Genomic DNA, 13,114 nt, shown 5'->3' on the forward strand with positions numbered 1-13,114 from the left:
CAGCTTTAAGATTTTAGTATAAATAAAGTGCAATTGTGTATTGTAACATATTGTCAAGTAATGGAAATATGTGTTATTTTTCATTAAAAATATTAATAATAATATTTATACAAAAATATTAATTATATTAACACACCTTTTTTAAGTTATAATTTTTAAGGTTTAAATTATAAGACAACCGATTAGAATGAATATTGTTATCTACAAAAATACTGCATGTAAAATAATAAATTAACCATTTGCGGTATGTTACCATTTACATAAAATTAAATATTAATTTTAATCACATAATTAAGAGGAAGTCGTTATTGATAGTATAAAAATGTCTAAAGGATATTGCACATAAATTTTATAAAGTCAGCTGGTATTGAATTTGCCCTTGTCTAATTATAACAAATATATAACAAATCGATCATTTTTAAACGTATACACAACACATTTAAAATGAAAAAAAATAAATAGAAAAATAAAATAAATTCAAAAATTTTTTTTGTTTTAAATATTAGAAAAAAATTGTTTTTCTTTGTTGTTTACTTTAATTAAACGATAAAAAATTAAAAAGCGTTTGCTAATAATGTTATAACTTTCTACTACAAAATAGAATATAAATTAATTTTGAAACATCTAATAGCTACCATTTTTAGTTAAATAATAAAAACATTGTTAAACTAAAGGCATAGATGCGAAAACTGGAAAATGATATATATTTACCCAAATTAGCTTGTAAATTTATTTATTATTTTGGCTTAGAAATTTTAAATGTTTTTTTTAAATACAACTTAATACTGCACATAATAAAAATAAATAAAATTCCTAAATCATATTTTTTTAAAACCTATCATTTACATGATTTATAAAAATAAAAGCTGTGGTATTTATCTTGTGACGTCATGACCTACTTTATTTATTTGTTTTTACCACATTTGGCGCTAGCGAGCGCTTGTTTTTATTTGCAACAAGGTCATCATTACGAAACAACGTGGCTGAGTAGTAGAATTATGTCAACATCACCTAATAACGTTTCTACACCGTTAATAGCGTTAAAATCAATACCAAAGTTAAATGAAGAAGAGACACATGATAATACTAGTAATGAAGGAAAGATTATTGGAAAGCTGACAGGAGCTGATTTTGAGTTTTGGATCAGTAAAGACAAAGTTGTCATAGGCCGAAACAGTTCGCACGGCAAGGTTGATGTAAATATTGGATTTTCGTCGTACGTATCTAGAAAACATCTGAAAATTACACATTACAAGAATAGGTTCTTTCTATGGTGTATGGGAAAGAATGGTGTGTTCGTTGATGGGCAGTTTCAACGTTTAGGCGCGGAGCCTTTGCCATTAGATAAAGCGTAAGTCGGCCTGTCTGGCGTGTTTGTTGATGTGCGGGCGTAGTTTGAGCGATCAACTGTGAAGCGTCTCGTAGTAGCGATTGGCCGCCGTCGGTCACGTGGTACACACGTAAACAAACGCCAATGAAAATGGCCTCGTGTTTACCAGAAGTGCGATATTGCGAAATTTAGCGTCTAGAATTTCCTAAAACTACATTCATATTTGTAAAATCCAATGAATTAAATACGATAGTAACCACAACAAATAGTACTCTACAATATAAAAACTTTTTACAAATACTATACTAGTTTATTTTTGTCCTTTATTTACGATAATTTTATTATTATTTTATGTAAATAATTGTTTGTTTTTGTTTACATTTTAAATTTTTATTTTTCATCATAATTTTTAACATTGTCTATTATTCTTATTTTATTAGGTAATTTTATTAATAAACCTTTTTAAGAATTGGTCTAGAAATTAATTTTAAGTTTTAATTATTGTATATATTTGTTACAGATGTGTTATTAGATTTCCTAGCACCAGCATCAGATTATCTTTTACTCCTTTCCCACCTGACATCAGTCAACATAATGGAAGTAATATTCAAAAGGTAAAATAAATTGTAAACTGTATTTATTATTTAGTTTTTTTTTTTTTGAAATATCATTTAAAATCTTATCCGCCTATTACAATTCTGTGGAATTCAATTTTGTTTTCCTTTTTCCTTAAAGTAAAAAACAAGACAAATTTTAAATTTGTATTTTATTTTTTAGGCCACTGAAAGCCCAAAACATGCTGAATCAAAAACTGCTCCAATTCCAGTTAGTGTACCGGTTCCACTAAAACATACGAAATCCCTTTCACCAATCCTGAACACTGAAAATGCTATAAAAGAAAAGTTCACCAAAGTGGCATCAACCCAACCTCTTAAATATTTGCTACCTCGAGATCCTCGTGGGTTTTTAAGTGCTCCACCCTCACCCACTGGAACAATAAGGTAAGGATTTTAATTTTTTGATAATGGAGTATTTAAATTATTAGTTTAAAATTTAGATTTTAAAAAATTGTTAAAATTTTTTTTATTAAAGTGAGGTATATACATATTGTTGTAATATAGAGAAAATTCAAGCTTGTGACTGTGTTATAACCTTTTGGTATACTTATAAGTTAATTATTGCTTCTTTGAAATGTTTTTTTGTCGCAGTGCTGTAAATTCCTGTCCATCTAGCCCAGGTAGAAACAATTCTGTTTACAAATCTCAAAATGTCACAGACAATCTTACAGCAGCTGCTTCTGCAATTGCTGCAAGTGTGAGTGTTTACATTTTTAAACTCAAAAATATTTACTTACTGGTTAAGTGTAATGTATTGGTGTCATTGGTGTGTAATCTTTGTTTAAGTTTAAGGTATTTATTATGTAGATCTACTTTATCATTGCGTTATGTTATATATATATATATATACCTATAGTTAGAACTTAAGCTTATGTTGAATAACAATTTTTTAGTATTTCAGGGTATTTTATCATTTTTGTTTTTTTTGTAAACAGCAACAGATCACAGATGATCATCCTGAGAAAGGTGAAGGTGCAGATGCAAAACCACCTTACTCATATGCTCAACTAATTATCCAGGTTTTTATTTTTGTATATTGTTAACAAAACTTTGGTGCAGAAAAATTTGTGTCTTTTTTCAATGTATAAAATTTTTTAAATGTTTGTGCTAAGAAATTTTTTATGTTTTTTTGTAATTTTGCTTTTTAAATATCTTTGGTTATTTTATGGTCGAGTAGTCATGGATTTAAATGTTTTGATATGCCTTTATTAAGTGGTATCTATGTTTTAAGTCCCTTAAATTTATATATAAATGCCATGGTATCTTTGCCGTTTTGTGTTTATTGTATTATTACCTCTTTTGCATACTCGCATTTTAAAAGTCTTATTTACATTTGTTCATTTAAAATGTAAATATTTACGTATATAGGCGATTTCCTCTGCTCCCTTAACCCAATTAACATTGAGTGGAATCTATGCCCACATCACAAAACATTATCCTTATTACAGAACTGCAGATAAGGGCTGGCAGGTAATTAGAAAATAATAGTTCATATTCTTATACTGCATACCTAATTTTTATAACTCATATCTGATTTTTTTCCGTTATATTTTAAAAAGGCACTGTAACATAGCTTAATAAAATAAATTCTAATTTTATTAAGCTTTTGTTTTATTGTCAGGATGTTATTATACATAATTGCCAAATAATTTTTGTATTTATTTTGATACACAAATTAAATATTCACATAAATTATTCAGAACTCCATTCGTCACAATCTCTCGCTGAATCGCTATTTTGTAAAAGTTCCAAGATCTCAAGAGGAGTCAGGAAAAGGATCATTCTGGAAAGTTGATCCTCATTCGGAAAGAAAGTTAGTAGAGCAAGCTTGGAGGAAAAGAAGACAGAGAGCAATCCCATGTTTTAGTGCTCCGCTTACATCTAGTGTTTCAACTATTACAAGGTAATAAAACTAACAAAAAAGAATAGTTTCTATTTTATAGAATTCTTTTATTATTTACATTATTTGTACTGGTTAATGGCCTGTCCTACAGTCTGCATTGCAGTTGTGGCAATACAGTCGCACTAATATTTGCCTGTAATAGTTTACCTGCACACCACAGATGGCAGTGTTTTAAGCTTTTTAATTAAACATTATCATCCACTATATTCCAATATTTATGTGATTAAAGTTCAAGTATGTAAACATAGTAAAGTTTTACTGTAAAACCAATACTCGGAAGTCTAGTGGTTCAAGTTACTTGGCACGCCTTATGGTTTTGTGGTATTTAAATCAGTTTTCCACGTTGTTTATCTTTCTGTTTAAAAGTCGATTTCATTGGTGAGTTTAAACCTTATATCAATATAAAAATACACAAAAGCTAAGCAATCATAACAGTTAATGTTGTAATAATTGATTATTTTCTCTTACAGTAGCAGGAATTATATTATCTTGAAATAAATGCAAAAATAAATACAACAAATAAAAACTTAAAATATTTTTCACAGAAGTGCACCAGTATCACCAGAACACTTACCACCAATGGGGGTTGGAAAAGGACCAGTACAGCACAGTAACGAAGACCACCCCTTGAAAAGTTACGACAACGATCCAAAACACCAGTTAATCCATTTTAGTTCAAGGTTTGTTGCTTACTTTACAAAAACTGGTTGATAGCCCAACCTACGGTCAGAATTATAATGGTCGAAATATGGTCGCAACTCACAACTTACATTTGTCACAATAATTTACCCGAACACCACAAGCGGCAGTTTCATTTATTTTGCAGGGCTATAAATTGGACATATGTATATATATATACATGTCCAGCAAAGCTTCATTATATATAGGTTTATCATGTATGTTGTATACTTAAATTTATTGAGCCAATTTTATCTTATTATGTTAATAATATTTACCTGTGTATACCAGAATGGTTTGGGGTTTGATTTTTTAAGTTTTGCATTAAAAAGTATTATTTTAAATATTCAGGTATGCTCAATCAGCACCTGGTTCCCCAAATAATGGACAACAAATCAGTTCATCAACTTCTATAAGTTTTCCTGATAATACAGTTAACGCTTCAATAGCTGCACCTAGGCCTGCAACTTTCTTAACATCTTCTACTGGTGTTCCAATTTCGAATAACTCCATGTCGAAAATGATATGGCCATTGCAACCAATTAATAACCAAGGTAAAATGTATTTTGATGTTTATGTATTTTTAGAAGATTTTTTTTTAAATAATAGAAAATTTACATTTTTGTATATATACAATTTTTATTGAGTAAAAAATTTATTTACAATTTTCTGAGTTTTTTTATGTTAAATTCTAGGTAGCCATGTTTCAATGATAAAACAAGATAATAACTCGGCAACAAGTGAATCACCGGCAGTGTCCTTTTCTCATCCAGGTTTGTATGGTTTGATAATTTTAATAATTGTGTTTTTGTCAATACGATTCAGCTTCTAAATTTAGTTTCTTCACTTCCATTTCTTGTTTTGGTAGTTTAAAAATAATCCTGAAATAACTTGATTGTTGACTGTGTTTTTGAATTAAACACTAGGTGGAATAGACACATCCAAAGTATCAATTGTGATGCAACAACCCCCCTCCAGCGCGATTAATACCCCGACCTTAACGACACTCACCCCCCAACAACGACAACTCATTCAACAGCAACAACAACATCTACAACAACAAGTGGTAATGGTTGGACAGCAACATATGCAACAAGGAATTCCGATAAACATCGGAACATTGGTTGCAGCTCAAAATCAAATAAATAATCCCAGTTTACCATTTATTGTACCGGGTAAGTATCAACATAAGTTTTGTTTGTTTTTGCGAAAAAATTCATTAAATTATTCTTTTTTTTCCAGTTTTATTAATCCAAGATAAATTTTGTATGAGACCCTTTTCATAAGCAACCTGGTTTAGATTTACACTTTTTAGGCCTTAAAGTAATGCAATAAAATATTTTAAAGTTTACTAGTAAAGTAAATGTTGGAAAAAATTACTTATTTTTTGTTAATTTATGATTTAGCGTATAGCAGTTTAAACTTAAATTACTTTTTAGGAACTCAGCAGTTCTTAGTTAAAAGGGTAAATGAAAACACCGACAATGACCAAATTCCGATCAAGAAACCTAAAATTGAAAGTAAGTTTGTTAACTGTTTTTACCTTTTTTTAAAATTATATTAAACTTTATCCATAAAATTTAAAACAATGTTAAAGTATTTTTCAAATAAAATTTTTTTTATGGATTTTTTTTTGTTTAGGTACCACACAGTAAAAAGGAGTTGTGAACATCATAAATAGTAATTAGCAGTCTAATAAATGGAAAAATTTGTTTCCATGCTTAATTACATCAGAACAACAATTTTATCCTAAGATACCTGCCAAAAGAGCATCTAAAGTTTTTTGCCAATAAGTTGATTTTTGCTCAATTTTTGGCAAACATATTGTGGTGCTATTTAACTTTACACTTACTAGGCGTTGTTATATTATATTGTAAGATGATTTATATTTAACCTAGCTGCTACTTGGTTTACCACAGCAGCTAATTTAAAGTGTAATTAATGGAATACCTAACATTTTTATGACAGTTTATGTGATTTATTTAAATGCAGGACAAAAGTTAAATTTACTTTTTTAATTTTGGCTCGACTAAAGTATATACTTTCAAACCACCTCAAAACTAAATTAAATAAAAGTTTTTGAACCCAGAAGTTTATTAAAATGCTTTCTGCATATCTGATTTGTAAATATTATTGCGATCTTTGTCATTAGGTGTTAGTGACCTGATTAGCAACCTGTTTTAGTTTTATTGTAGCGGCTTAATTATTTTTTAGGACTTGAGTTTCAATGTTGTGCTTTTTTATATTTTCGATGATTGTAGAATTTTACATACAGCTTTGTTGCAGGCACGTTGAATTTTATTTTATTTTTACAATAACTTTAAAAAAATTATGAAAACAAAATTTTAAACTCAATATTGGTAAACAATACCTGGTGCTATTAAAAATTGGGCATTTCCTTGGCCTGTAAATATGCACTTCTAAGTTAAATGTGCATTTAAAGTTAAGTTTTTTCATTACGGCATTAATATTGGCATATTTAAATACACAAACAGCCTTTTAAACAAAACCAAAAACTTTTAGTACCAATAGCATGCATTAAAGGTTCTTTAAGGTATTACCTGGCATAAGTTGTATTGTATTGCGTTGTTTTAAGTTTTTTTTAACTGGCCCAGGCCCGAAACATTGTTGTATTATACATACTTTAATACTTTGCTTGCTTATTCATGAAAGTGCATTTTTATAAAAGGTAGTTTGCATTATAAAATCACGCCATAGTGTCTGTGATTTTAATGTTTTTTCCATGTGTTAATTGTTGTTAACTGTTCCACATTCTTTCAAATTTGGCTACATGGTGACATATTTAAAAAATGATTCATTAATTATTGGCAATCAAGTTAATACTTTGTACAAAGAAATGCACCCATCAAAAAAAACTCAAAATAAAAAAGCACTTTTAATTTGACAACTATTTTAATTTAATTGTAACAATATTCCAAAACATTCTTGTTGATTTGGTCAAAACTAATATTTGCCTTACTTGATTGGAGATTAATTGATCGTTGCAAATAAAACCTGGTTCACCTGTATTTTTTATTTTATTAATCTAATAAGGTAAAGTCAGGTGGATAGAAAAGAGGATTTATATACAAAAAGGTCGTGGTCAAGTTGCTTTAGTCCTTGTTATAATGAGAATATCGGAAATTCGAAAAAGTAACACAGAGTTTATTTGGCTTATGGCTATAACGTAAGTGTTGTTTATTTTTTGGGTAATCACTTTACCAAAACTATTTATGATCAACGTCAATGTTTTAAATTTACAAGAAAGCAGGAAAGTGGTTATAAGATAACAAATGCATGCCAATATTAGCTTGCATATACTATCTACCGTAATTTAAAAAAATTACTGACCATATTTGTAGGAAATCAGTTTTTGTTGTGCGCTAAACTATAAAAAACATATTCTTATTTAAATATCTGTACAATTAGTATAATATTTATTTATAGCATACCACAATAACATTTTAATTACAGCTATGTCTTAGGAATATAAATATGCTTGCAAAACAATAAAACACAGGACGGCGGTTTCGTAGCTACGCCAACGCAAGCCAGCTGGAAGCGTCCAAACCGTAAAATAACAAACTCATTAAATAGAAAAAAAGGGAATTATGTAAACCAGCGGAACGCCAACTTTCGACCAATCAGAACGCTCCATTACCGTAAGAGCGAATTTTCAAATGAATTTAAATCACCACCGCGTCAGACACTTAAGTTGAACAGTTAAAGAGAGGCATTTTATGTTGTTCTATTGTTTGACCGTTAGCCAAAAACATATTATTGGTTAAAGCGACTACTTAAGATTTATAACTGTATTGCTATTCTATATGTTAAGGCAGTTTTGTATGTGTTTGCTAGGAAAGGAGCTACAGATGTACAGCGCAATTTAAAAAAAATAATTTTTCAGTTTTTACTAACTGACTAACCAACTAACTGAACTAAATAACTGACCGTTTATTAGTCCGTAACTTTTTGATGTATTTGCTAAATTAACGTTTTTCATTTATCTTTTAGTGCAAAAATAAGTTATTTTTTAGTTATAGCAATAATACATTTAAAAAAATTATTTATAATTTTTGAAAATGTCTCGAAAAGATACAGCCACAAAAGAAATTCCTGACATATTGCATGATGCATCAACTGGTAAAAGGTATCAAAAAGGTCGCTTTCTTGGAAAAGGAGGATTCGCAAGATGCTTTGAAATAACCGATCTTGATACAAACAAGATTTATGCAGGAAAAATTGTTGCAAAGGTAATGTTATCAAAAATCATTTGTTTTTTATTCAATTGTGTAAATAATAATTTTGTTTTTATACAGTCTCTTCTTGTGAAGCCTCACCAAAAAGATAAAATGTCTCAAGAAATTTCTTTACACCGCAGTATTTCTCATGAAAATGTTGTTAAATTTTATGGTTTTTTCGAAGATAGGGATTTTGTGTATGTCGTTCTAGAGCTTTGCAGACGAAGGGTAAGATTATAAAGTAAACAAAATGATCAACTTATTTTAACGTAGACTAACTTGTTCAAAGATTAGTCTTAATGCATTTGGGTCACTGCATGATTAGGTTATGGTTTAAAAAGGTTTTTGAGTCAAACCAGTACCATATATTTAAATTGTTTTTCACCTTGATATTTACAAATAGCTTGCAATTGCTCCTTTAATACACTCTTAAAGTAAAAGAAACCTAAAAAAAACATAAAATCCATTCAAAAAATTACAAACCAAATTAATATCAATTTTTTAACAGTCTCTGATGGAATTGCACAAACGACGAAAAGCGTTAACTGAACCCGAAGCTCGATATTACATGAAACAAATAGCTAATGGAATGCAATACTTGCATGAGAAGAAGATTATTCATCGGGATTTAAAGGTAATTTGGTTGTTGAAATGTTTATATTTAAAATATTGTTAAAAGTTAACACTTTCACTTGTAATTATAATATTGGGTAAACTTAACACTAATGTATAATAGTTCACAATTTTAACAGAAATGTTACCTTAATATATAAAATTTTTTAATGTTATTCTAGCTTGGAAATCTTTTTCTTACTGATGATATGGAGATAAAAATTGGAGATTTAGGTTTGGCAACTAGAGTTGGGTTCGATGGAGAGCGAAAGAAAACTTTATGTGGAACACCAAACTACATCGCACCAGAGGTTTTAAACAAAAAAGGTCATAGCTATGAAGTAGATATCTGGTCTTTAGGTTGCATTATGTAAGTACAAGAACATATAGGTTGTGAAAAAAATTTACAATATTTTATTTAATCTAATAATAAAAGTGGCAAATAAATTATTTTATACATAAAATTTAAGAAGAATTAATTACCTTCCAATTTAACAATCTAAACTTCAGAACCAATTTACTTGGATCATAATAATGAACTTTTATAATTTTAACAGGTATACACTATTAGTTGGAAAGCCTCCATTTGAAACTACATCGTTAAAGGAAACTTACTCAAGAATTAAGAAAAATGAGTACAGAATTCCAACTTATGTTACAGGCCCAGCTAGGAGTCTAATTACAAAGTAATTTTAATATTTACAACTAAGTTGCTAATATTTTTATTCATTAGTGAAATTTTTCTTTATGAGTTTTTTGTGGAATCATGGTTTGAAAATAAAACAATTTTTTTTTTAAATTAAGGTATATACTCTTATTAATTAAAAAATAAATTTTATTTTTTTGCAGAATGTTGCGAAGTGACCCTTGTGCTCGTCCTTCAGTTGTTACCCTTGTTCAAGATGAGTTTTTCACTAGTGGGTATTTGCCACCCCGTCTACCCACTACTTGTCTTGCAATGGCTCCTCGATTTGCCCCAGAACTTCTACAGACTGCACAGAGAAAACCACTGCTTGATATCAACAATGGTAAAAGCAGTTTTTTATTTTTGATTAAGTTGTTGAACCAAATTTTAAAATGTGTAAATACCCATTTTTAGTTTATTATTAAACAAATCTAAATATTTTTAGTAATTTTAATTTAATTTTTTTAAAGTTTAAAATTAAATGTTTAAATCAAAATTAAAAGGCCTTTTCAAATAATTAAAAATATATAAAACACTAAAAAAAACTAAATTCGCCAAAAAAAGTTTTCACTCCATCAACAACATCTAATTTTTTTTTACTATTAACAGCACCAGGAACCCACCAACCTGCACCAAGTGGTAAATGTGAGCAGGTAGGAGGTGATATAAGAAACAACGAGTCACCGGACTTCCACATGAGTGATTTGGCTAAGCAACTTCAGACTTTAATGGAATCAAACCCATCCCAACGGCCAAACATTGATATGGGTAAGATTTTTATATAATGTAAAAATTCTTAGCTTTTTATAGGCCTATTTTTGTCTGATTCTGATTCAAAGAATTTTTTTCAATTAAATTATTTTACACAATTTTAGATGAAGCTGAAGATCCAGCAGCTCACCCAGTTTTGTGGATCAGTAAATGGGTTGACTACACAGACAAATATGGACTTGGTAAACAAATTTTGTCTTTAATCTTGTTAAACAAACAAAATTATGCCTCGTCACTCATTATCTTGACTAAAATAAATTTTTTGTTAACCAATATTTTATTTTTAACATAGCATTTGGTATCAGCTGTAAATATTTGTTTAAAATGTTGAATTTTAAGTTTATTCACAACTAAATATTCTTTCTATTGTTACAGGTTACAATCTTTGCGACAACAGCAACGGAGTGTTGTTTAACGATTGCACTCGGCTTTTGTTGTACAACAACAGTGACCAAATTGAATATATTGACAAAGACATGACAGAGGCTTATCACACTTTAAAATCCTACCCTGATGCTCTGATGAAAAAAGTCACTTTGCTTAAATACTTCCGAAACTACATGTCTGAACATTTGCTAAAGGTACAAATTGGATTTTAGAGACCTTTATTTTGTAAAAATAAAATATTTTTTGTTTAATTTAGAAAAAAATTAATTTAAAATTTTTTTCCAATCTTTGCTACTATTTAAACAAAATTTTTTAGTTCTATTCTAATTAAAAAAAAAAAATTCGAGCAGGCTGGAGCAGGAATGTCTCCAAAAGAAGGAGATCAATTTTCCCGCCTCCCGTTTCTTCGAACCTGGTTCCGGACTCGAAGTGCAATTATTCTTCATCTCAGTAATGGGACTCTTCAGATCAATTTTTTTAATGTGAGTACACCTCCGAGCATTAATAACTCAAATTATAAAAAAAAATAATCGATTTAATAGAATTTACTTTCAAATAAGTGGTTGATGTGGCAAATTCAAAAATCTTAAAAAATTTATTACTTCAGTCAATTGTGTAATAACTTTAGTGTTGTATTGTTAAGCTACTTATTTTACTTAAACATTCCCTTTTGTGTTTTAGGATCACACTAAGATTGTCTTATGCCCACTTATGTGTGCTGTTACATACATTGATGCTAGCAAACGCTTCCGCACATTCCGTCTTTCGCTCTTGGAGAAGCATGGATGCTGCAAGGAGCTCTCGCATCGACTTCGATACGCTCGCACCATGCTGGAAAAACTTCAGTCAGGTCATTCTACCACTGCTCGCAACAAGGAAACAAACTAAATTGTTTCCGATATTTATTTTGAACATATTTTTTTTGAGTCAGGGCAAGGCACATATACCTATGCACTGCAATTTAGGTGCCTAAAGTAATGCCTGAAAAAAAAAACGCTTATTTAACATTTTTCTATACACCCTCAGCAAGAATTAGCTTATAGAACAATATTTGTTTTTTTTAATATTTTAAGGCTGATTATTTGTCCTTTATTTTTGCTTGGATTGTTATGTGGTCAAATAAGTGTATACGTGTTATGCAAACGACATTGAATATGTTTTATGCTAGGTAAACAAGCAAATAGGTGATGTAATGTAATCTTATTAGAATTTTTTAACATGACTAAAAGTGATTTTGTTCTTCATTTTATGTCAATTTAAGTATATACTTCATATTGGCATAGATTTCCCTAAATTGGTGAAAGAATTTTTAAACCAATCTGTTTTTTTAAATGATCGTATTTTCGGGCAAAGAATTTGTGGGTTTTCTAATTGTAATGTTTTATAAAAGCAAGTTGATTAGTTGTATTGACTTTCCTGCATTCTGTGCGTGTTTTTGTAGTAATTTACCACTGCCCAACGTCCATATAGTGTACGTGTTTATGTAATTAACTAAAAAACTATGAATTTATTTCTACCTTTTTGGAAAATGGAACGTCTTTTGCCAGTTAATTCCGTTTCCGGATCATGTGATGTGAAATTGAAGTTCTTTTTTTTTCGTTTCTTTTGTTCGTAGCTAACAAATTTTTCTTTCCTTAACCGATTTGTTATTTTCAATGAACTGTGTTTTCTGTTCTTGTTCATAGAAGTGAGAATGTTATGAACTCGCGGTTATAGCCATTCCGCCTTGATTACTAAACGCATATTTTTCTTTGGTTGCTGACTATAATAAAGTACATACAACATGTCTATGTATAAGTCTATTTATGACGTCACTATTAGAAAACGTATGGAGTTTTGAAAAAATTATCTATTGATTAAAAATGACCAACGCTGTCTGTTTTTTGGAAA

At 29.3% G+C, this 13,114-nt stretch overlaps 2 protein-coding genes across 2 annotated transcripts; both read left to right on the forward strand.

Moving 5' to 3' along the window:
- Nucleotides 1-932: 932 nt before the first annotated feature.
- LOC145745117 (forkhead box protein K1-like) lies at nt 933-7,557 on the forward strand. Its single transcript, XM_082563115.1, has 13 exons — nt 933-1,351; nt 1,851-1,944; nt 2,108-2,331; nt 2,539-2,644; nt 2,883-2,966; nt 3,316-3,417; nt 3,648-3,850; nt 4,396-4,530; nt 4,880-5,082; nt 5,224-5,301; nt 5,455-5,703; nt 5,968-6,048; nt 6,170-7,557. The coding sequence occupies exons 1-13, from the start codon at nt 999-1,001 to the stop codon at nt 6,181-6,183; spliced, it is 1,926 nt and encodes a 641-aa protein (XP_082419241.1). The 5' UTR covers nt 933-998; the 3' UTR covers nt 6,184-7,557.
- A 993-nt stretch (nt 7,558-8,550) lies between these two features.
- On the forward strand, nt 8,551-13,010 carry LOC145763888 (serine/threonine-protein kinase PLK1-like). Its single transcript, XM_082575440.1, has 11 exons — nt 8,551-8,781; nt 8,848-8,997; nt 9,278-9,403; nt 9,564-9,751; nt 9,939-10,067; nt 10,231-10,409; nt 10,676-10,834; nt 10,942-11,019; nt 11,213-11,418; nt 11,575-11,706; nt 11,906-13,010. Exons 1-11 carry the CDS (start codon nt 8,611-8,613, stop codon nt 12,110-12,112), a joined length of 1,725 nt encoding a protein of 574 aa, XP_082431566.1. The 5' UTR covers nt 8,551-8,610; the 3' UTR covers nt 12,113-13,010.
- Nucleotides 13,011-13,114: the final 104 nt, after the last annotated feature.

This window comes from Corella eumyota, chromosome 1, assembly GCF_963082875.1.
Source record: "Corella eumyota chromosome 1, kaCorEumy4.1, whole genome shotgun sequence".
Classification (NCBI taxonomy): Eukaryota; Metazoa; Chordata; class Ascidiacea; order Phlebobranchia; family Corellidae; genus Corella; species Corella eumyota.